General features: G+C 36.0%; 5 protein-coding genes across 17 annotated transcripts; all 5 read right to left on the reverse strand.

The window, feature by feature from the left end:
- Positions 1-796: 796 nt before the first annotated feature.
- Positions 797-2,989, reverse strand: LOC122277465 (receptor-like protein EIX1). The gene is made up of 3 exons (XM_043087445.1): positions 2,711-2,989; positions 2,307-2,591; positions 797-2,189 (listed from the first exon to the last, which is right to left on the reverse strand). Exons 1-3 carry the CDS (start codon positions 2,900-2,902, stop codon positions 930-932), a joined length of 1,737 nt encoding a protein of 578 aa, XP_042943379.1. The 5' UTR covers positions 2,903-2,989; the 3' UTR covers positions 797-929.
- A 79-nt stretch (positions 2,990-3,068) lies between these two features.
- Positions 3,069-4,514, reverse strand: LOC122276835 (receptor kinase-like protein Xa21). The gene is made up of 4 exons (XM_043086731.1): positions 4,323-4,514; positions 3,919-4,203; positions 3,517-3,801; positions 3,069-3,398 (listed from the first exon to the last, which is right to left on the reverse strand). Exons 1-4 carry the CDS (start codon positions 4,512-4,514, stop codon positions 3,069-3,071), a joined length of 1,092 nt encoding a protein of 363 aa, XP_042942665.1.
- On the reverse strand, positions 3,120-6,480 carry LOC122277320 (receptor-like protein EIX1). The gene is made up of 2 exons (XM_043087277.1): positions 4,323-6,480; positions 3,120-4,203 (listed from the first exon to the last, which is right to left on the reverse strand). The coding sequence occupies exon 1, from the start codon at positions 6,450-6,452 to the stop codon at positions 4,704-4,706; it is 1,749 nt and encodes a 582-aa protein (XP_042943211.1). The 5' UTR covers positions 6,453-6,480; the 3' UTR covers positions 3,120-4,203; positions 4,323-4,703.
- A 1,221-nt stretch (positions 6,481-7,701) lies between these two features.
- Positions 7,702-11,166, reverse strand: LOC122277332 (CBL-interacting serine/threonine-protein kinase 23). 13 transcript variants are annotated; one of them, XR_006228983.1, is made up of 6 exons: positions 10,859-11,141; positions 10,010-10,053; positions 9,849-9,923; positions 9,582-9,762; positions 8,752-8,844; positions 7,702-8,182 (listed from the first exon to the last, which is right to left on the reverse strand). XR_006228983.1 is itself a non-coding variant. In XM_043087291.1 (5 exons), the coding sequence occupies exons 2-5, from the start codon at positions 10,581-10,583 to the stop codon at positions 8,148-8,150; spliced, it is 228 nt and encodes a 75-aa protein (XP_042943225.1). In that variant the 5' UTR covers positions 10,584-10,662; positions 10,859-11,132; the 3' UTR covers positions 7,702-8,147. The 13 variants fall into 13 exon arrangements, 2 of the variants coding, with proteins under 2 accessions (XP_042943225.1, XP_042943224.1); XR_006228978.1 differs by lacking the exon at positions 10,010-10,053 and adding an exon at positions 10,542-10,662 and having other exon boundaries at positions 10,859-11,132; XR_006228985.1 differs by lacking the exon at positions 9,582-9,762 and having other exon boundaries at positions 8,752-8,878; positions 10,859-11,166.
- A 910-nt stretch (positions 11,167-12,076) lies between these two features.
- On the reverse strand, positions 12,077-21,620 carry LOC122276836 (receptor-like protein EIX1). The gene is made up of 9 exons (XM_043086733.1): positions 21,029-21,620; positions 20,649-20,803; positions 20,418-20,520; positions 20,225-20,335; positions 19,805-20,152; positions 13,085-13,310; positions 12,583-12,742; positions 12,345-12,452; positions 12,077-12,157 (listed from the first exon to the last, which is right to left on the reverse strand). The coding sequence occupies exons 1-9, from the start codon at positions 21,618-21,620 to the stop codon at positions 12,077-12,079; spliced, it is 1,884 nt and encodes a 627-aa protein (XP_042942667.1).
- Between the last annotated feature and the right edge of the window lie 420 nt (positions 21,621-22,040).

Genomic DNA, 22,040 nt, shown 5'->3' on the forward strand with positions numbered 1-22,040 from the left:
AATTAGAGTTAAGGGATTTTAAGAATTATGCTTTATATTTTAGTATTTTAGTTTCGGTCATGTGTGATACATATTTTATTAATAAAACTTGTGCGTCTTGGAATTTGAGAGTGTAAACTTTTACACCGTATCCCATAACAAAGATGCATTCTTCGACAAATATCCGTTTTATTATTAAATAATACTACATACAGTCATTGTTATATATTTTTTATGCATTCTATTTATATGATTCGTTAGATCAATTTTTTTAATACATAACCAATTATGTCAATGGAGTGTGCAAAAGAATTCGTATAAATTACTATACATAGAATTTTTATTTATTATTTAATGAGTAATATTATATACAATCGGGAAGTATGCAAGTATTGTGCAGTCACTTTAAAAAAGAATGAGATTAACTATTAAAAATTAATTTTCTTTTCATTTGAGTTTCGTATTTATTCACTCTTTTTTAAATAATTGTGCGGCGCTTGCACACTCACAATTATAAATATCATTTTTCTTATTTAATATGTGGACGAGCATTAATTGTGGAAACCTTAGAAAATATATGTGTCTGTGTTTGTGTGTGTGGGTGTATATGTTGTTACTCTAAATACTTTCACCTACAATTGATTTGTTTTCGATCACGTATCTTTTAAGTAACGTATTAAAGTTTGGGTATAAAGGTATTTAAATTCCACAAGAAACTGTGACGCCACTTATCATCTTTTGAATGGCACAATACATGTGGTAAAGATAAAAGGTCTACTATAACATGCCAAAAACAAATATTTTAGAAAAGCTTTCAGCTAATAAAAGTTGAAGCATTCAGAGTATGAATAAGGGGCAAAAAAAAAAACATACAAGCAAACTTAGGAGTTTTTCCTTTTGTCTATGATCACACGAGGGAACCACTCAGACCAATCTAATTTCCCATAGATTCATCTTCTCTGCAACTTGATCTTCCTTAGAAAGAGAACCAATTTAACCATAATGAAAACATAAATCTGGTCTTTCATATGATCAAAGCTTCTAAAGTAAGCTAGCCTCCATGAAGTTTTAATAATCAGAGTCCCACAAACTCCCCAAAATCCAACAATAAATCCAATTGCCAAACTAATGTAGAATGATAATGGTGAATCAAGTACTTCATTTCCATCCCTGTCATCTTCTCCATTTCCCTCACCTGGTGATCCTGTAGGTTCAGTTTCAGAGCCTGGACACTTGTTCAGAAGAGGAGGGCCACAAAGTAGATAGTTACCTTCATAACTATATGGGTCATTCAGTGTTTGAAGCTGATTTCCAAATGGCACTTGTCCCGACAAGTTGTTGAATGACAAATTCAAGTAACTTAAAAAGTTCAAAGCAGACAAACTTTTAGGGATTGGACCAGAAAGCTCATTTCTTGAGAGATCAAGCGATTCTAAATCGTGCATATTCCCAATATTTTCAGGAATTTTTCCATTCAAATTGTTTGCAGACAAATTCACGTTGATAAACTTTGATAGGCTTGTTATATTGTCAGGTATTTCTCCTGATAGTTTATTGTTTGAAAGGTCTAAAGAATGAACAAGAGAAAGAATTGACGTATAAAGATATTCTTTACCTTTCAAAACCACTAACATTTCCTGAAAACCAAGATTATGGTCCTCATCATTGCTAGTACTCAAGTTCCCTAGACATGGAGGGATTCCCCCTGACAGATAATTGTCTGCAAGGTCCAAAATCTGAAGACTTGAAAGTAAACATAATTGTGAAGGTATGCTCCCCTCAAAAGAGTTAGATCTGAGTCTCAACCACAACAAAGATGATAAGCTTTCTCCTATCGATGCCGATAGGTTTCCAAAAAATTTGTTTCCTCCAAGATCAAGGCTTCTCAAGCCTGTGTAGTATCTAAAGAAGGAAGGAAGCTTCCCTTCAAGATGATTTTGGCTTAATGATAACAGCTTTAGTGAACTCAAATATTGCATTGAGCTTGGAAAATTGCCGGATATGCCATTGTTTGAAATGTCCAATATAGATAACGATGACAAATTCTTCCAATGAGGAGGGAGTTCCCCAGATAAATAATTGTTTTGTAAAAAAAGAATTACCAATTCTTTTAGCATTCCAATAGAAGAGGGAATTCCACCAGTAAGAGAATTTGAAGAGAAGTCCAAAACTCTCAACTTGGGCAATTGTTCACCTATATTTTTAGGGATCTGTACAAAGACAAAAAAAAAAATTCATGAGAAAAAGTGATCAGTACAAATATTGGAACAATTGAATTATAGTCAATGTAATCTCACAAAAGGTGATCGAATTAGTAAGTGTGGTACCTGTCCGCGTAGTCCATTCTTGGTAAGATATAATTCCTCAATATTTGAGCAGGAATTCCAAAAGCCGTGCGGAATTGTGTTGGAAATGCTATTGTTTGAAATGTCTAATACAGATAACGATGAAAAATTCTTCCAATGAGGAGGTAGTTCCCAAGATAAACAATTGTTTTGTAAATAAAGCTCTCTTAACATTCCGGTAGAAGAGGGAATTCCACCAGTAAGAGAATTTGAAGAGAAGTCCAGAACTGATAACTTGGGCAATAGTTCACCTATAATTTTAGGGATCTGTACAGAGAAAAAAAAAAAGGTATTCATGAGAAAAAGTGATCTGTACAAATATTGGAACAATTGAATTATAGTCAATGTAATCTACCAAAGGGTGATCGAATTGGTAAGTGTGGTACCTGTCCGCGTAGTCCATTCTTGGAAAGATATAATTCCTCAATATTTGAGCAGGAATTCCAAAAGCCGTGCGGAATTTTGTCGGAAATGCTATTGTTTGAAATGTCCAATATAGATAATGATGAAAAATTCTTCCAATGAGGAGGCAGTTCCCAAGATAAACAATTGTTTTGTAAATAAAGCTCTTTTAACATTCCGGTAGAAGAGGGAATTCTACCAGTAAGAGAATTTGAAGAGAGGTCCAAAACTGACAACTTGGGTAATAGTTCACCTATGTTTTTAGGGATCTATACAAAGCAAAAAAAAAGGTATTTAGGAGAAAAAGTGATTTGTACAAATATTGGAACAATTGAATTATAGTCAATATAATCTGCCAAAGGGTGATCGAATTGGTAAGTGTGGTACCTGTCCGCGTAGTCCATTCTTTGTAAGATATAATTCCTCAATATTTGAGCAGGAATTCCAAAAGCCGTGCGGAATTGTGTTGAAAATGCTATTTTTTGAAATGTCCAATACAGATAATGATGAAAAATTCTTCCAATGAGGAGGCAGTTCCCAAGATAAATAATTGTTTTGTAAATAAAGCTCTATTAGCATTCCGGTAGAAGAGGGAATTCCACCAGTAAGAGAATTTGAAGAGAAGTCCAAAACTGACAACTTGGGTAATAGTTCACCTATGTTTTTAGGGATCTGTACAAAGAAGAAAAAAAGGTATTCGGGAGAAAAAGTGATTTGTACAAATATTGGAACAATTGAATTATAGTCAATGTAATCTGCCAAAGGTTGATCAAATTGGTAAGTGTGGTACCTGTCCGCGTAGTCCATTCTTGGTAAGATATAATTCCTCAATATTTGAGCAGGAATTCCAAAAGCCGTGTGGAATTGTGTCGGAAATGCTATTATTTGAAATGTCCAATACAGATAACGATGAAAAATTCTTCCAATGAGGAGGCAGTTTCCAAGATAAACAATTGTTTTGTAAATAAAGCTCTCTTAACATTCCGGTAGAAGAGGGAATTCCACCAGTAAGAGAATTTGAAGAGAAGTCCAAAACTGACAACTTGGGCAATAATTCACCTATGTTTTTAGGGATCTGTACAAAGAAAAAAAAAGGTATTCACGCGAAAAAGTGATCTGTACAAATATTGGAACAATTGAATTATAGTCAATGTAATCTGCCAAAGGGTGATCGAATTGGTAAGTGTGATACCTGTCCGCGTAGTTCATTATCGGCAAAATTTAAATACCCAATATTTGAGCAGGAATTCCAAAAGCCATGCGGAATTGTGTCGGAAATGCTATTGTTTGAAATGTCCAATATAGATAACAATGAAAAATTCTTCCAATAAGGAGGCAATTCCCAAGATAAACAATTGTTTTGTAAATAAAGCTCTCTTAACATTCCAACAGAAGAGGGAATTCCACCTGTAAGAGAATTTGAAGAGAAGTCCAAAACTCTCAACTTGGGCAATAGTTCACCTATGTTTTCAGGGATCTGTACAAAGAAAAAAAAAAAGGTATTCATGAGAAAAATTGATATGTGCAAATATTGGAACAATTGAATTATAGTCAATGTAATCTACCAAAGGGTGATTGAATTGGTAAGTGTGGTACCTGTCCGCGTAGTCCATTCTTGGTAAGATATAATTCCTCGATATTTGAGCAGAAATTCCAAAAGCTGTGCAGAATCGTGTCGGAAATGCTATTGTTTGAAATGTCCAATACAGATAACGATGAAAAATTCTTCCAATGAGGAGGCAGTTTCCAAGATAAACAATTGTTTTGTAAATAAAGCTCTCTTAACATTCCGGTAGAAGAGGGAATTACACCAGTAAGAGAATTTGAAGAGAAGTCCAAAACTGACAACTTGGGCAATAGTTCACCTATGTTTTTAGGGATCTGTAAAAAGAAAAAAAAATGTATTCACGAGAAAAAGTGATCTGTACAAATATTGAAACAATTGAATTATAGTCAATATAATTTACCAAAGGGTGATCAAATTGGTAAGTGTGATACCTGTCCGCGTAGTTCATTATTGGAAAAATTTAAATACCCAATATTTGAGCAGGAATTCCAAAAGCCGTGCGGAATTGTGTCGGAAATGCCAACATTGACAAGTAAAAGAGTCATAAGCTCCGTTTGATCTCGAAGCCATGTTGGAAACTGTGGTCCAATCAACACATTATATAATCCGATAAGCTTAAGCTTAAAAGGAGGAAGCCAATCATGATTTACTTTTATGACCAATGTCCATTTGGTGGATTCTGAAACAGACAAAACCATATGTTCCAATCGAGAGAGATTCTGAAAATGAGTTTCAGTTAAGACACCTTCCCAAAAATTGTAATCCAACTCCAAGGAGACCAGCATTGATAGATTCCCAATGGTTTCTGAAATGCTTCCATTCATTTGATTATCGGAAAGGAAAAGTTCCTGCAAGGATGACAATTTACCAACAGAAGATGGAATTGAGCCCCAAAAAGAACAATACCCAAGGTCAATAGTCTTCAATTTCTCGAGCCCTCCCAATGAGTGTGGCAGGATACCCCCAAGCAAGTTATTTTCACTCAAAACTAGTGATTCTAGGCTGGATGTAGAACATCGAGACAAACCATCCACAAGCCCAACTATCTCCCCTCTTACGTCGCTGAAACTTAGATCAAACGTTTGCAATTGGCAAAGGTTGGCAAATGAGCTCGGTATCTCTCCTGTAAAATTGTTGAAAGATAAATCCAATATATGCAAGTTGGTCAGGTTTCCCAGACTAGATGGTAACTGACCTTCAAGTTGGAAATTATGTGAAAGATGAAGCTCACATAAAGAATGTATATTAGAAATTGCAGTATAAGAAAAGAAGCGAAGGGAGCTGTTGGCAAGATTGAGTACTGTAAGGTCACTCACATTTGACAGCCAGTGAGGTATTGGGGAATCAAATTTGTTGGAAGAGAGATCAAGGACAGAAAGCCCTGTGAAGTTAATAGAGTAAATGGTATGAGGCAGACTAACAAGTCCACAGCCATGCAAGTGTAACTCCGATAAGGAAGGGAGCATATTAACCGCCTGTAGCCAATCTGATGCTTTCGAGAGGTTTACCACACTCATGCTAAGGTACTTAAGGGAAGGAAAACCAGCAAGCCATTGTAGGCTTTCGACTTCTAGTCCTGAAAAGTTGCCAAAGAATGAACCTGAACTAAGGTCCAGATATTGGAGACATGATAGATTACCAAGATGAGGAGTAATAACTCCACCAAAAGACGAAAACGAGAGATTAAGATACCTCAAACTTTCAAGGGAACCCAAAAAAGTTGGAATATTGTTTCCATTAAAATTATTCAGGCTTAGGTCTAGGTAGCTCAAAAGCTTTAAATCGAGTAAAGAAGGGCTTATCTTACCCCCCAAGCATGATTTCTTGAAATCTCTACTTACTTCATCTGTTTTTGTGTCAAAGACCGAAACTGGATTTTTGAGGTCAAGCTTGACGACATGTCTTGTTCTGTTGTCACAACCAACGCCTCTCCATGTACAACAATTTTCACCAACCCAAGAAGAGAGCCGACCTGATGGATCTGTCAGACATTCTTTGAAGGCAAGAAGTGTTTTCCTCTCCTTCTCTAAGCATTTGACAGTTAGGCTTTCGGTGCATGAAGCATGTTTAATAAATTCCAAACGAGGTCCCAACAGAAAGAGGAAGAAGAAAAACAGAAAGAGATGAACAATGGAGACGAAGTTGTGGGAACTAGCCATACTGCTCTTGAAATATTTGCGTGGACAACTAATGATAGGCTTTTGGGAATTAAGGACACTTGTCTTGCCACACCAAATCAATATATAAAGTAGATGAAGCACGAAAGACTGGCAAAGAATATAATATTGCCGTCACAACTACGGTAGGTTGACTAGTCAATCCGATCATATTTTTAGGGGACGTTGATTATGTGGTCTGCCACTTGCAATATTTACACCAGCTAGATTTTAACGTTGCGTATATATTTGGGGTGGAAAAAGAAGATTGAGACTATTTTTATTTTTATTTAAAAGAAAATTATAGTTATTTTTCATTGACAAAAAGTAAAAATAATTAAAAAATTAAGACGTTTATCGAAAACCCATTTTTTAATAATATAGAAAATTAATTATATGTTTTTAGAGTATATAATATCGTTGTCATCTCATATAGATATATTGTTTTATCCATTCTTAATTTATAAATGTGAAACCCATTTGTTAGATGATTGAAGAAAAAAACTCCACAATCGAAAAGACCTCCACCAGTAATGTGGATTGTGATTATCGATCTAATCCAAAATAATAATAAAAAGTCATGACGTATGTTGATGGTTAAGTCATTAAATTTAAAAAGTCATGCATTGATTAATTAAGCATGCAATGGACATGAAGAAAATGTCCATTGACTTAAAAGATCAGCACCAGTACTACTGAAGCATGTTTTTTATGAAGCATCGATATTTCAAAAATTTCTTGAAAACTATGACTTAAAAAATCAGCACCAGTAGTACTAAAGTATGTTTTTTTATGACCCATCGATATCTAGAAAATTTCTTAGAAACCGTTGGGGATTTGTAAGGGTGCATAAACAAATTGAATTCATACATTCGTGACTAGACTTTAGGAGTGGAATATGATCTAATTTTATTTAAACACGACTTGAGTTTACTTCTTGTACATCATTTATAACCTTGTAAAAACATCACCCTAGAGCTTGAAGTTAAATAAGAAAAAATGAAAAGAAATAGCTTTTACTTTATACAATCTCCTCTGCATAATAAGCGATTTTTGTGAAGGTCATATGTCCTATAAATTGCCGAAATCTTTCTCGGCCACTACCGCAGATGAATGTTGTTTTTTATGATGCTCATATAATTTCACTCTGCCATGTTAATTATATTTCGATTTCCAACCGCGTAGCATATAATTCCATTAAAACTTAACAGGACAAAAAAACTAAATTTCAAGTTTTTAAAATGTATGGAAGTGATGTTAATAAAAGTATATATCAAAAGCCAGTTTAGAGAGTAGAGACTCCCTTTACCTGGTCACGTACAGAGGCAATCATCCATCATATACCTAACTCATCCCCTTTGGTATAAACGCAGCACCAATACATCAAACACAATAAACCCAAATATACACTTCGGGATTAGTCGCGATTTTGGTCTGGATACCAGGTGCCAAAGGAAAATTAATTGGCTACAGTACAGTAGTTTTCACACAAATTTGAGAGATGTAAACCAAAAATACCCAATTATACGGAGAAGAAAGTATGTACAGATATACTTGCAATGTCTAATCCAAAGAGAGTCTAGGCAACCAACAATAGGGTTCAGAATGAGAGGGTCAAGCAAAGGGGACAAAGTCCATAATTGAGTACTCTGAACAATTTCACCCGGAGAAAGAAATATTATTGCCAGAAGAAAACCCTTATTTAGATGCCACAACACCATCAGGTCCATCACCTGTAGAATTACAACCAATAGAAGAAAAAGAAGTAAATGTTATTTGCTCGTGGGATTATTGCCAATGGAAAGCAAACACATTATTCTTGCTTATGTATAATACTAGAGAACATCCCCAAGTTCTGCCATCCGCCGGGGAGGGGACGGGGGAGTTAATGTGATATGTTGTCTACTTTTCTGGTTAAGAAAATCTCCCTTTTGTCAAATCTAAGAAGGGCCGTTCACTGCAAGGTATCGGCTTAGAAAATATGAAAATGGGCCATTCATTAGCTAGGTTACATGTCAACTAACAGCTTAAATGTCAGTTTGACATATCATAATTTTTTTTTTTTTTTCATATAAGAAGAATTTATTAAACCATGTAATTAGGCAAGGCCCAAGTTTGACATATCATAAATGACCTCCAATAATTTAAAAATCTTGAGGCACATATGCAAGAATTCCCAAGCATCAGAAACATTTTGCATACTTTAACCTCCAGTAGAAAACTGATATATTTTTAGAAGAATCACAATCAATAGACCATTGGCAAATTGATTATAATTCAAAAGAAATATGAAGATAATCACCAATAATGAAAACTAATCTCCTTTCCTTTCCTCTGCTTCATCCCCAGTTTTCCAAGCAATATCTTTCAGCCCAGTTGTGAGACTATTATAGAACTGCAACATTGGGATAATCGATTGCAAACTCAAGCTAATGAGGAAAAAATAAATGATTTCATAAGATGGAATGATAACAATATCTAAATGTTCCTATTCTAAAGTTGGCCTGTCCAGTCCAAGCCACATGCAGGAGGATGGAGTTTGGTTTTTGGCTGACATAAAAGCCACAATGGGCTCAGAAATTCAAACGGTAGTCCAGATTTGCAGCCACCTGCTAGGTCCCAGGCCTGATGTGTATCTCATATACCACGATTAAAAGTGGACTGCATGTCCAGGCTTATTGCCACCCCAAGTGGTGGAGGCAATGAGTTGGGTCAAAAGGTCATCCTCCCTGCTTCAGACCATATGGACAGGTATATAGATTAAAATGAAAAGGGCAAAGGATTAATATGGGGTTTTGACAGTGACAGATTTAGGTTGCCTTATCCCATGCCACATCACATCTATTTTTAACTTTGCCCTTCAATTATTACATAATTACAAAAATTCCATGCACTTTATGTAACTGTAAACCCAAGGTTCACTCTATTTCCCGTGCACAACCATCACAGAAGTCACTAGACTCTCTCCCACACACACACACTTATCATCTATAATTACTGAAGAAATGTTGTGGGGATGGGGACTGATAAGTTGCCCATCCTTGATATGGGAATGACATGGAGGGATACTTTCAGTTGTGAATCACTTGTGATGCAGGTACGTGTAAATAGAGACCCAGAGCACTCCCCTACCATCACTAACCCCTCAGGCCTATGTTCCCTGAGTTTTGTCCTTCCAAAATAGCATGCCATGAAAAGCAAGCAACAAGGACCTTGGTGCCTGGTGAAGTCCATTGGCTGCACCACACATGCATTTATAGCTTGGTGGCAGAGAAATCACCACTACTAGGTGAGGAAGCCTAGGAACCATGGCCTGTGCCAATAGAGGCAGAATTTCAATAGATAAATATTTTTATAATAATAGATGCCATGAAGTGCAAACGACATTGTAGACCATACCTTGTGAAATTCTAGCGTATCTCCTCCAGACTTGCGAACCTCAACCATGTAGAGTGAAGGGGCCACCTCAAAAATCTGAAAAAGAGAATTGTAGAAAGTTCTGGACAAATTACTTCTAAGGGACAAATTACAGGAAGAGGGAGGGATTTAAATAGATGTACCCCTGTTGCCACAGATAAATGACCTTTACGTCCAGTTTTTTCACCTTTACGTCCAGATAGGTAAAAAATGAGGGACAAATTGGACAATATAAATATAAATATTAGACATTGTGGAAATATTTACTGAATGATTAAATACAAATTTTCTCATCAACTAAATCTTTTAAAATAATTGGTAATTTAACGTAGTATCAGAACAACAATCTGGGAGTTCTCTCACTCAACTCTTTAACCCTATTTCAACTTTTTAAAAAAATCCATATGTTGAGCCAACTTATTAAGAGGAAAGGCTCTTGGGTCTTCTTTTATGCTTTTTTGCAATTTTCGAGTTTTCACTTTTCATCCATTTAATTTGTTTATTTTTTTCTTGGGATAAATGGGTTTCGCTTAAAATGTGAGGTTGCTTTGGAAGTGGCGAAGAAAACAGAGCAAGAAATCGACGGAGAGGGGTTTTGGCTTTTCGTCAAGGTACGGGGAAGGGGGATTTGTTAATTTGATTTCATATTTTGGATAATAATGAGATGCAACCCACCATTTTTGTGCAAGTTTTCTTAGTGGTTGGTGTTCTGTTCATGGGCAGATCCTTGTCCAGTGCTCTGTCCACAAACCAAACCGCATGCTATACCACTTTAAAGCGAAATCACTTGGTTTTGCTACAAGGGATGTTATGCAAAATCAGAAGAAAAATAAAGGGAAAACAAGGCCACGATACAAAAGTAAAACCAAATCCACCACACATGAACCCAAAAGAGATTTGGAGATGGAAGATGGTAAATCTTTCGGATATCAGCAAAGTGATGCAATAAAGTAGCAAAAACACTAAATAAAGTAGCAAAGAGAGGATCATACCGTATGGTTTCCACTTTTCAACAGTTGAGAAATTGCGAGATAGAGGTTAGAGATTAGAGATTAGAGAGAAAGGGGCTTTGAGGACTTGAGTGAAATGAGAGGAAGAGAGCGATGGCAGCGGCAAAACATCGACGGCGTCCCGGCAGGCTGCAGCGTAAAGGACCTAGGGTTTCACTTTTCAGAGATTAGAGAGATTGGAGAAAGGGCAGGAAATAAGAGGGTGAAATCAATCGTGATATGAAACATTGAAAATAGCCGGGTATGGAAAACCGGGTTGACATCTGGATCCGGGCGGATATTAAAAAAATTTACTCGCCGGATTTCCGGATTTCGGACCAGACCGGAAAAAATCCGGTCCGGTTGCACACACCTAGACTACTTACCAACAACAAGTTGGCTGCTTTCACGTGTACATTATGAAGTATGAGTTAACAGAGAGCAAGAGAGCAATTAACCTTTTTATATAGAGTTTTGTTACATATAAACACAGTCACGTATTAATCTGTATACTAATTTTGATTTATTCATACTTAAAATTTAAATTAACATCATTTTTAATAAAATTTATTTTTTGACCAATCACATCATATTAATACACAGATTAATACATAATTGTACTTGTAACTATATTTTTCCTTCTTCAAATTAAGGCAAATATCCAGCCAAAGACAAAAAGAATCACATCACATGACCACAGATCTGCCTTCGCTCCATCATAGCCTTTATTGTTGATCACCTGGAAAAGTAGGGTGCGAATTTAAAAATAGGTTCATAAGATTAAAAAATAGTAGTTTGCACTTAGAAACAAGACCTATTATACCTCTGGAGCAGCATAATTTGGCGTACCACATGTTTGTATGAAGTAACCCATCTTCCTAAAGAGGGGGACAAGATTATCAGTCATAAAACCTTCACAAATTGATTTTGCCAAAGATCCTCATACTTCGCCAGTATCAAAAATCCAAAACAGACTGTTAGGCACAGACAAATCAAATTGAAAAGTGAGGCTTGTAGGGGCCAGTAGCCACTAACACCTCTCATATTAAGTTCTGGATAACTTTTATTATGATATTCCTTTTGTGTAAGACAAATTTTTTAGAGGTAAAAGTAAGGTTTTATTGAAACACAACGAAAGGCATTTCTCAAGCACACAGGTAGTATACACAAGAAAACACCTAATTCTACTTTTTGTGTAAGGCATTAAGTCTTCATACTCCCTCAAACTTGTTGTGGTACCGCACTCAATCCAAAATCTGAAACTTTGAGAACACCATTAGCATCAAGCAGTAGCTTCTCTGGCTGTGAAATGACAAACGAAAGTAACATCAGTTTTTTTCATCTTGAGATAGTTAAAAAAAAAAATACATACAGATCAGTTCGCCTCCAACTAAATTATTTAACTTTGAAAACATGGGGACTAACATTCCAAAAACATTAGCAGCCTAGCAGACAAGGGGATAGCAGAAACAACAGTAAGGAATCACACCTTTAGGTCTCTATGAAATACACCTTTGCTATGACAGTAGTCCACAGCATTAATAAATTGCGGAAAATACTTTCTAGCTTCATCTTCCTTCAACCGCCCGTTACTTGCCTGGCTCAAGAGATATAATGCAAAAACCAATTATAATATAGAGTCGTTAACATATCTTGAACAACTAATTTAGGCACTTTATTACAGATTGCGTATTTTAATCATCAGTAGCAGACAAACACGATCTTACAATTTTGTCGAACAGCTCCCCACCAGTCACAAATTCCAAAACAATGTGTATCTTCATCTTGCTAGCCATCAAAACAATGTATATCCACATAAGCTTTCTCATATCCATGCCGATAGGTTTCCAAATAATTTGTTTTCTCGAAGATCGAGGCTTCTCAAGCCTGTGTAGTATCTAAAGAAGGAATGAAGCTATCTTTCAAGATTTTTTTTTTTAAAGAGTCGAGATCAAATGTTCATGAGTGACCACTTCCCAATTTTATTCAAAAAAACCCTCATTTGTGGCGGAGGAATACCATGGAGACAAATCAAAAAATAACTTGAGAATTTACAAAAAATAACCATAAGAACCAAAAACTTAGGTGCCAAAAATCCCAAAACAAACCAAACTACCAACCCAAAAAAACCATCAACGTCTAATATAAGGAATATGAAGCTTGTCTATATGAATAAATCCTCGAATAGGTCCTAGTATGGAATTCGCTCCACAAAAATCATCATTATACCATTGAGTCCCCTGCTTTGCTAAAAAATCTGCGACCATATTAGCTTCTCTAAAAATATGACCAAAGCGGACATTGAGTTCAGAAACAAGAGCTTTAACTTCCTCCCAAAATTTCCATAGAAACCAATACTTGCATACCCCCGATGCCAACCATCCAACTATAACCGTTGAGTCCAACTCGACCAATATATCCCGCAAGCCGAAATGCCTGCACAATCGTAGACCATCTAGAAGAGCACAACATTCAGCAATGGTATTAGTAGCATGACCATATGAGTGAGAAAAACCCACCACTACCACGCCTTTATGATTCCGAATAATACCACCCCCACCTGACTCTCTCGGGTTACCACAAGAACCTTTATCCACATTTAGTTTAAATCTCCCTCACTCCAACGGTCTCCAAGCAATTAATTTAATTGCCTTTGTAACCACAAGAATAATTGGACAAGATAAAATCTCCATTAGCGCCCTATCATTTTTGCCCAGAAATCAAAATTTTTTTTATCTTACCCAAGATATCTCTAATTAAGATTTTAACAGATTGAATAACATTATCATAGCCCCTTCCATTCTTACCACATCTGGCTCTCCATAACACCCAAGAAATTGCAATAGGAAGAACTCCCCGAAGCCACCCAACCTAAGAAGATGTTGAAGCTCTCTGCCACAAAAAAACTCATCATCCCCTCCCAATTTTGGATCCGAGAAATCCTCATACGACAAGCGTCGACAAAAAACTTCCAAACTTTTTGAGCTCCTCCGCCCTCACATAATATATGATGTAAAGTTTCCATTTGAGGTTGGACACAACATTCACATTTAGAACTAAAGGAATGCCTAAAGTCTGAATAATATAATCAACCGAGACAACCTTTCTTTTTGACCTCCAAACAAAAAACGACATCTTCTTTGATAGCCAATTCTACCAAAGCCATTTCTTCCAGGTGCATAAATCACCTCGTTGGCTAATCAATTTCCATGCGGATTTGGTCGTAAAATCACCATCAATAGAGGGCTACCACACACACAAATCAACACCTTGTTGTAGCCTTATGCCAAAGTCACGTATTTTCCTGAGAACTTCATCCGAAACCAGCTCTATTGGTGAAATTACACAATAATGTAATGAAAATTACAATAAAGTTAAAATAGAAACGAAGCCAGTTTGGACTGAAGCACGGAAATCTCGTTTTCTTTAAGGAGATTCAAGCCCTCTACGGTGTACAAAGTTTCAAATTCACCGGTGCAGCAGATTCTTTTTGACTTGACTCCTCCAGAATACAATAGCCCAACTGATCGTCATATAGTCCGAACCAACTCTGCACAAATGATTGAGTTCGAAGCTCCACTCAAAGAACACATCTCTTTTATCTGAAAAATACTCTCAAAAATATAATATCTACGTACTTCCCCTCCATGAAAGAAAGACACACCACACTAGGACGAACACATATATCCGACGGACGCCCACGTTCATCAAAATTTAAATAAAAACTTAATTTATTGCATTTGGTAACGTGTATTGAAGTAAAGAGCCATCAAAGTAAAGGTTAACTGACGGTTGTTCATTTTAGAAAGGTTCAGCTGGGCTATTGAATGAAAAGATAAAAAACAATAATGTTTTTCAACGGAATGAAAATTGAAAGAAAGAAATAAAATGCCAACATTAATACTCTAAACTGAAAGAATAAATCAGCCACCACCGACAGATATTTTAATGAGATATAACACACCAACAGCTAAAGACTAAAAGTTGGCAAACGGCTATAAAATCACTTTCTATATACGTACATGCACCCAAAAGAAGAGAAATAAAGACTGAATTAAGGAATTTAAGTAACGGTAATAATCTCTTAAACAAAAACGTTACTAATAAATATTATTTACTAAAAAAATACCAATATTCCCCCACTATTTTTTAAAAAATAATATAAATAAGAGATATATTTCCAGATAAACAATGATTATTATGTATTATGAATGTGTGCTCTGCATTGAACCTTCACTTAATGAAATAACAACATTTACTCCAGAGTCAGTAGTGGTCTTAGACTTGAACTATGGCTACTTAAGGGAAATAAATAATTATTACTCACACATAATAACCCAAGTGTTGACATGAGCTTTATTAGCCAACACATTACGGTCTTGTGCTAATCCCGGTTTCATGAGTGTATTTGAGCATAAACCCGATTCTCATATAGAGCGGCCCCACTCCCACACTCACATAGGTGAAATTTGTCAAGGGTGTTCCTAAAATTCTTACACCCTACTCATAAGAGCTACAGAATTTCATTAAGAATTTCTCAAAAAACTCATGATCCACAACATTACAGGATAAATGCGCTCACATAATAGAAATGAGAAATAAAATAAATAGTGCATTTCTTACGACCATCATATGATTCGTTTTTTCCATTGAACCCGATTCTCAGGATCTCTGGTTCCAGGTTGGATATCCTCATACATGGCTCATGAATTCATGGGTTTTAATCTCATTCCCCTCGATGTATTCCAAATCATTTTCCTTTGTCAAAACTTTGTATAGTGGATCCACATTAATCACACCATCAATAAAAAACCTCACAGTACTGTGTTTTTCCTCTAAGGATCTGGATTTAACGTTACAGTAACGGTTTTGTACTCTACCAACTGTAGTAGCACTATCGCAACAAATTGATATAGATGAATCTGATTTTTCCCATAAAAGAATAAATCTCTCAACTAATTTGCTTCTTTATTGAAGCCAAAATAGTTAAACTCCATAGTTGACGTGGGAAAAAAAATACGGCAGCCAAAACATGCAATGAATCTCTTAAATTCTAAAACGGCTTAAACAAAACAATATAGCCAAAACAGTCCGAACATAAACACCATATACGTTTTAAACAAATCCAATAAAGATAATAGATGTACCCACACAAATATTAAACCATTTGGATAAGTTGCATCTAAATGCACAAAAACGTATAACACCAAAATATTAATAACAATCGGCTTTATTCAAAAAAGCTTAAAATAAACTGAAGAACGACGTACAAGCCAAAATCCTTAAAAAAAAAAACTTCATCCTTATGTGGTTAGAAGTCCTTCAGACTTGGGTACTACAAACTACAGATAACTCAAAAGCTTTATATTGATCGATCGAGTAAAATTATTCACCCACCAAGTAGCATGACTTCTAATCTTCCTTTCGCTAACCAAAAATGGGCTTTTAAGGTCGAGCATGTAACTTAATGACGAAATGCTTGTTAAGACAGCTTAATTGTTTCAAAATGGATGCTGCCTACATGCATGTATCTTACTATTTTTGAATGATTGATGACATGTGTATATATATACATATAGAGAGAGAGAGAGAGAGAGAGGGTTGCGATGATTTGATTAATTCATGATCCTTTTGGCCTTACGACAGTAAGAATGGTTCATATTAAGTTTGCTTTAATTTTGCCAACAAATTGGGCAGCAGCTAGCTGCAGTACATGATGATCAACAATCTTTAATATCTTGACTACTACTGATTCACACATATTGTTAACTGAAGATGAACGACAGCAACACTTCAAGATCGTCTTATTAGTTATCGTTGAGGGTTCTTAAGAAGCCTAATTCAGGCAAAAGATCATAATATTGTTATAATTTTGTATTTTTTCTTTGTTTACTTCTATGGCTCCACAAAAAATTTAATTTCGATCGGATGTGGTGTACAATTCACTTTCACACCCTCCTATAAAAACATGACATGACCTTAACTTTGAGAGGCGCTAGGGACAGGATGCGGTGTTAACAAGAGATTTACACCCTTCAATGTATTTGTGACGTCTATGCATTCTAACAAGTGAAAAGTAAAATCAACTGTAGAGAAGCAAATCCCATGCAACCCCATCTCTCTCTCTCTCTCTCTCTCCAAAAGCCGAAACCCTCACTTTTTCTCCCCCTTCCCTCCTATCTCTCTCTCTCTCTCTCAGGCCCGAAACTCTCTTTCTCACCCCTCAATCTCACTAATCTAGTCATGTGGTGGCTGTGGCAGTGGTATTGGTGATAATGGTGTTTCCTCTAGTTTTATAGGAGTTGGAAGATTCTGGTTTTGTAGGAATTGGAAGATTCAACATGTGAGACCTCGTGTGACTCCCCAAAGCTTTGCCATTGGAGAAACCCCTCAAGTATAGCTTACAGTTGTGTTTCTCAATCACATACCCAACAAAAAAAAAGTAAAGAGTGAAAGAAAGAAATCAATCAAAGCCCAAAAAAAGGAAGCACTACAAAGAATAGAGCAAACACAGGGAGCTATCTGCCTATTTGTTTCTCTAAAAAGCTTGTGAGTTCTCTGGTATTCTCTTTCTCCCTATGTGAGAGAGAGAGAGAGAGGGAGAGAGAGAGAGAGAGAGAGAGAGAGAGAGAGAGAGAGAGAGAGAGAGAAGAGAGTGGAGACTAAAAAAGGAGTAGGTGACAAGCATTCCTCCACCAAGTGATGTGTACAAGAGAGATACTGACTTAGGTTTGAGATGAGAGAGAGGGCGACTGATGAAAAAGGAGAAAAGAGCTAAGGGGGGAGAAAGAGAGAAGAGAAAGAGAGACTTTGAGAGTAAGAGAGAGTGAAAGGAGGTTGAGAAATTATTTCATTGAATCAATTCTACCGTAAATAACGTGGATCTCTTACGTGTCCTTTTTTTATTAGAGGGTGTAAAATACATTTACACACCACATCCGATTTGAAGCTTTTCTCCTGAAGTTTTTAATTAATGATCAAAAGCACACAACTACGCAAAATTACACTTTTTAAAAACTAAAACAATTAAAATTAATATTTGAAAAAAATGGGTGGGCCAGACGGTGGCCAATAAATTTCCGATTGCCAGAATCTAGTGACCTGCAACGGTCGGCCGATGGTTTTCTAGCCGCCACCCACATGCAGCGGCATGATTAATAGTGACAATTCTTAGTGGTAGACCCACGTTGGGCAGAAGGGGGGCCATGGCCCTCCAAAATATTTTTCAAATTTTAAAATCCCCCTATATTTCATTTATAACCCTATAAATATAGAGAATGCCTCTCCAAAAATAGTTATAATTTATGTTGCTCCCTAAAATTTTAATATACCTAGAAATGCTTCTCTCCAAACTTCTTCTATAGTCTCAAAATTTTGTATAATTTCTACATATTATCTATTTTCAAGGACGTGACCTCACTAAGATTAATTTAAACTAAGTTTAGGAGAAATAATAAATTTATTAATATGGATCCAAAGTTTTTGTTATATAATATTAGGCTTCTTAATATGGAATTCAAAGTGAAAATTTAAGAAAAATCATGTAAAATTAATAATTTATATGAAAAATAGTTGAGAGTTTTTATCCGCTAGACTTCATTGAGCAAGAAAAGATTTATTTAAGTTTTCAATTATATTATTATATATTTAATGTGACACGAAAATATCAGATTTTACATGAAACTTAATAAATTAACTAGATTACACACTAAAATGTAAGATTGCCTCACTTGATAGATTTTATGAAAAAAATGAGTTCTAAATATTTCGTTACAAAAATAATAATGGATGATCAATATTATTCCATGAAATATTATTATCATAAATGTGAAACATATATTAAGTTGTGTTTTTAGAATTTTATTTTTATGCGTATATAGCAATTTATCGAGATATAATTTTATATATAGTTATGTTTATTGAATTTTTAATCTCTTTTTTATTTTAAATAAATGTCTCAAACGATAGAAATTTGGCCCCTCCTAAAAAAAAATGATGTTTTTGCAATGACAATTTTGACAATATATCTCGAGTAACGACTCGAATGGTGGTTAAATGTAGATTTAAGAATAATTAGAATTAAGGGGGATTTTAAGACTTATGCTTTTATATTTTATAGTATTTTGGTTTCGATCATTTGTGATATGATGCATATTTTCTTAATAAAACTTGTGCATCTTCTATGTTGCATATTGGAATTTGAGGGTCAAGTAAAAGCTACCTTTACACCGCATCCCAGAACAAAGATGCACTCTTCGACAAATATGGGTTTTATTATTTAGTATGTGGACGAGCATTAATTGTGGAAACCTTAGAATATATAAATATATATATATATATACATACATATATATATACATGTGTGTGTTTGTTAAATACTTTAATTCACCTCCTATTGATTTGTCTTCGATCAGCTTATCTTTTAGGTAACTTATTAAAGTTTGGGTATAAAGGTACTTAATGTTCAACAAGAACCTGTGATGCCACTTATCATCTTTTGAATGGCACAATGCATTTGGTAAAGATAAAAGGTCTACTATAACATGCCAAAACCAAATATTTTAGAAAAGCTTTCAGCAAATAAAAGTTGAAGCATTCAGAGTATGAAGAAAGAAATAAAAAAACACAAGCGAACTTAGGAGTTTTCCCGTTTGTCAATCATCACAGGAGGGAACCACTCTGACCAATATAATTTCCCATACATTCATCTTCTCTCCAACTTGATCCTTCTTAGAAAGAGAAACAATTTGACCATAATGAAAATATAAATCTTGTCTTTCATATGATCAAAGCTTCTGAAGTAACCCAGCCTCCATGAAGTTTTAATAATAAGAGTCCCACAAACTCCCCAAAATCCAACAATAAATCCAATTACCAAACAAAAGTAGAATGATATTGGTGAATCAAGTACTCCCTTTCCGTCCCTGTCATCTTCTCCATTTCCCTTACCTGGTGATCCTCTAGGTTCAGTTTCAAAGCCTGGACACTTGTTCGGAAGAGGAGGGCCACAAAGTAGATAGTTACCTTCATAAATAGATGGGTCATTCAGTGTTTGAAGCTGTTTTCCATATGGCACTTGTCCCGACAAGTTGTTGAATGACAAATTCAAGTGACTTAAAAAGTTCAAAGCAGACAAACTTTTGGGGATTGGACCAGAAAGCTCACTTCTTGAGAGATCAAGCGATTCTAAATCGTGCATATTCCCAATGTTTTCAGGAATTTTTCCATTTAATTGATTCGCAGACAAATTCATGTTGATAAACTTTGATAGGCTTGTTATATTGTCAGGTATTTCTCCTGATAGATTATTGTTTGAAAGGTCTAAAGAATGAACAAGAGAAAGAATTGACTTATATAGATTTTCTTTACCTTTCATAACCACGAACATTTCCCCAAAATCAGGAGAAAAATCACGATCATCATCATTGCTAGTACTCAAGTTCCCCAGACATGGAGGGATTCCCCCTGACAGGTAATTGGCTGCAAGGTCTAAAATCCGAAACAGACAAAATCATTGCTTCTAATCGAGAGAGATTCTGAAAATGAGCTTCAGTCAAGGCACCTTCCCAAAAATTGTAATCCAGGTACAAGGAAACCAGCATTGATAGATTCCCAATGGTTTCTGAAATACTTCCATTCATTTGATTTTTGGAAAGGAAAAGTTCCTGCAAGGATGACCATTTCCCAATAGAAGATGGAATTGAGCCCCAAAAAGAACAGGACGCGAGGTTTCTAGGCTGGATGTAGAACATTGAGACAAACCATCCACAAGCCCAACTATCTCCCCACTTACGTTGTTGGACTTTTGATCAAACGTTTGCAATTGGGAAAGGTTGGCAAATGAGCTCGGTATCTCTCCTATAAATTTGTTACCAGATAAATCCAATATATGCAAGTTGGTCAAGTTTCCCAAACTAGATGGTAACTGACCTTCAAGTAGGGAATTATCTGAAAGATGAAGCTCACGTAAAGAATGTAGATTAAAAATTGCAGTATCAGAAAAGACACCGCAAAGGGTGTTGGAGGCAAGATTGAGTACTGTAAGGTCACTCAAATTTGACAGCTAGTGAGGTATTGGGGAGTAAAATTCGTTGGAAGAGAGATCAAGGATAGAAAGCCCTGTGAAGTTTATAGAGTAAATGGTTCGAGGAAGACTAACGAGTCCACAGTCACCCAAGTGTAACTCCGATAAGGAAGGGAGCACATTAACCGCCTGTAGCCAATCTGATGCTTTATAGAGGTTTACCACATGACTCATGCTAAGGTACTTAAGGGAAGGAAAACCAGCAAGCCAGTGTAAGCTTTCGACTTCCAATCTTGAAAAGATGTCAAAGAATGAAAGTGAATTGAGGTCCAGATATTGGAGCCGTGATAGATTACCAAGATGAGGAGTAATAACTCCACCAAAAGATGAAAACGAGAGGTTAAGATACCTCAAACTTTCAAGGGAACCCAAAAAAGTTGGAATATCGTCTCCATTAAAATAATTCAGGCTTAGGTCTCGGTAACTCAAAAGCTTTAATTCGAGTAAAGAAGGGCTTATCTTATCCCCCAAGCATGATTTCTTGAAAGCTTTACTAACTTCATTTGTTCTTGTGTCAAAGACAGGAACTGGATTTTTGAGGTCAAGCTTGACGACATGTCTGTCAACGTACAAACAGTCCATACGGGAGGCTACATACGGCGATGCAATAGAGGGAGGCTGGTCAACACTGCTAAATAGAGGGAGGCTACATACGGCGCTGTAATCTAAATCCTTAGGCATAATTTTAGGGGCTCTTCCCGCTCAAACTAGACAGTACATAGATATGTAAATATGTTCTATATAAGGGGGATAAATCCTCTGAAAAGGATCATCGAATTGTAATCCATTTTTGACATGGTATCAGAGCTTGAATCTTTTTTGCTCTATCTTGCTTCAGCCTATCTCTAGTATTGTGGTCCTTTGAGGCTGTCGACAGTTCTCTGCAGTATTAGGAAACCCATCCGGTCAAGAGCCAACCCAGCAGATAAACTCAGCAGATAACGGAGCCAACCCCGGCCAACCCACTAAACTCCCACTTGACCCATACTCGGACTTCAGCTCAACACAGGATGCAGGGACTTTAAGTAATTCTCGGTCAACTCTGTTCGCTTCTCTCCCTTGCCCTGTTTCTGCGAGCTGGCTTCAAGCTTTCACAGATCT

This window comes from Carya illinoinensis, chromosome 9 (genome assembly GCF_018687715.1).
Source record: "Carya illinoinensis cultivar Pawnee chromosome 9, C.illinoinensisPawnee_v1, whole genome shotgun sequence".
NCBI classification, from domain to species: Eukaryota; Viridiplantae; Streptophyta; class Magnoliopsida; order Fagales; family Juglandaceae; genus Carya; species Carya illinoinensis.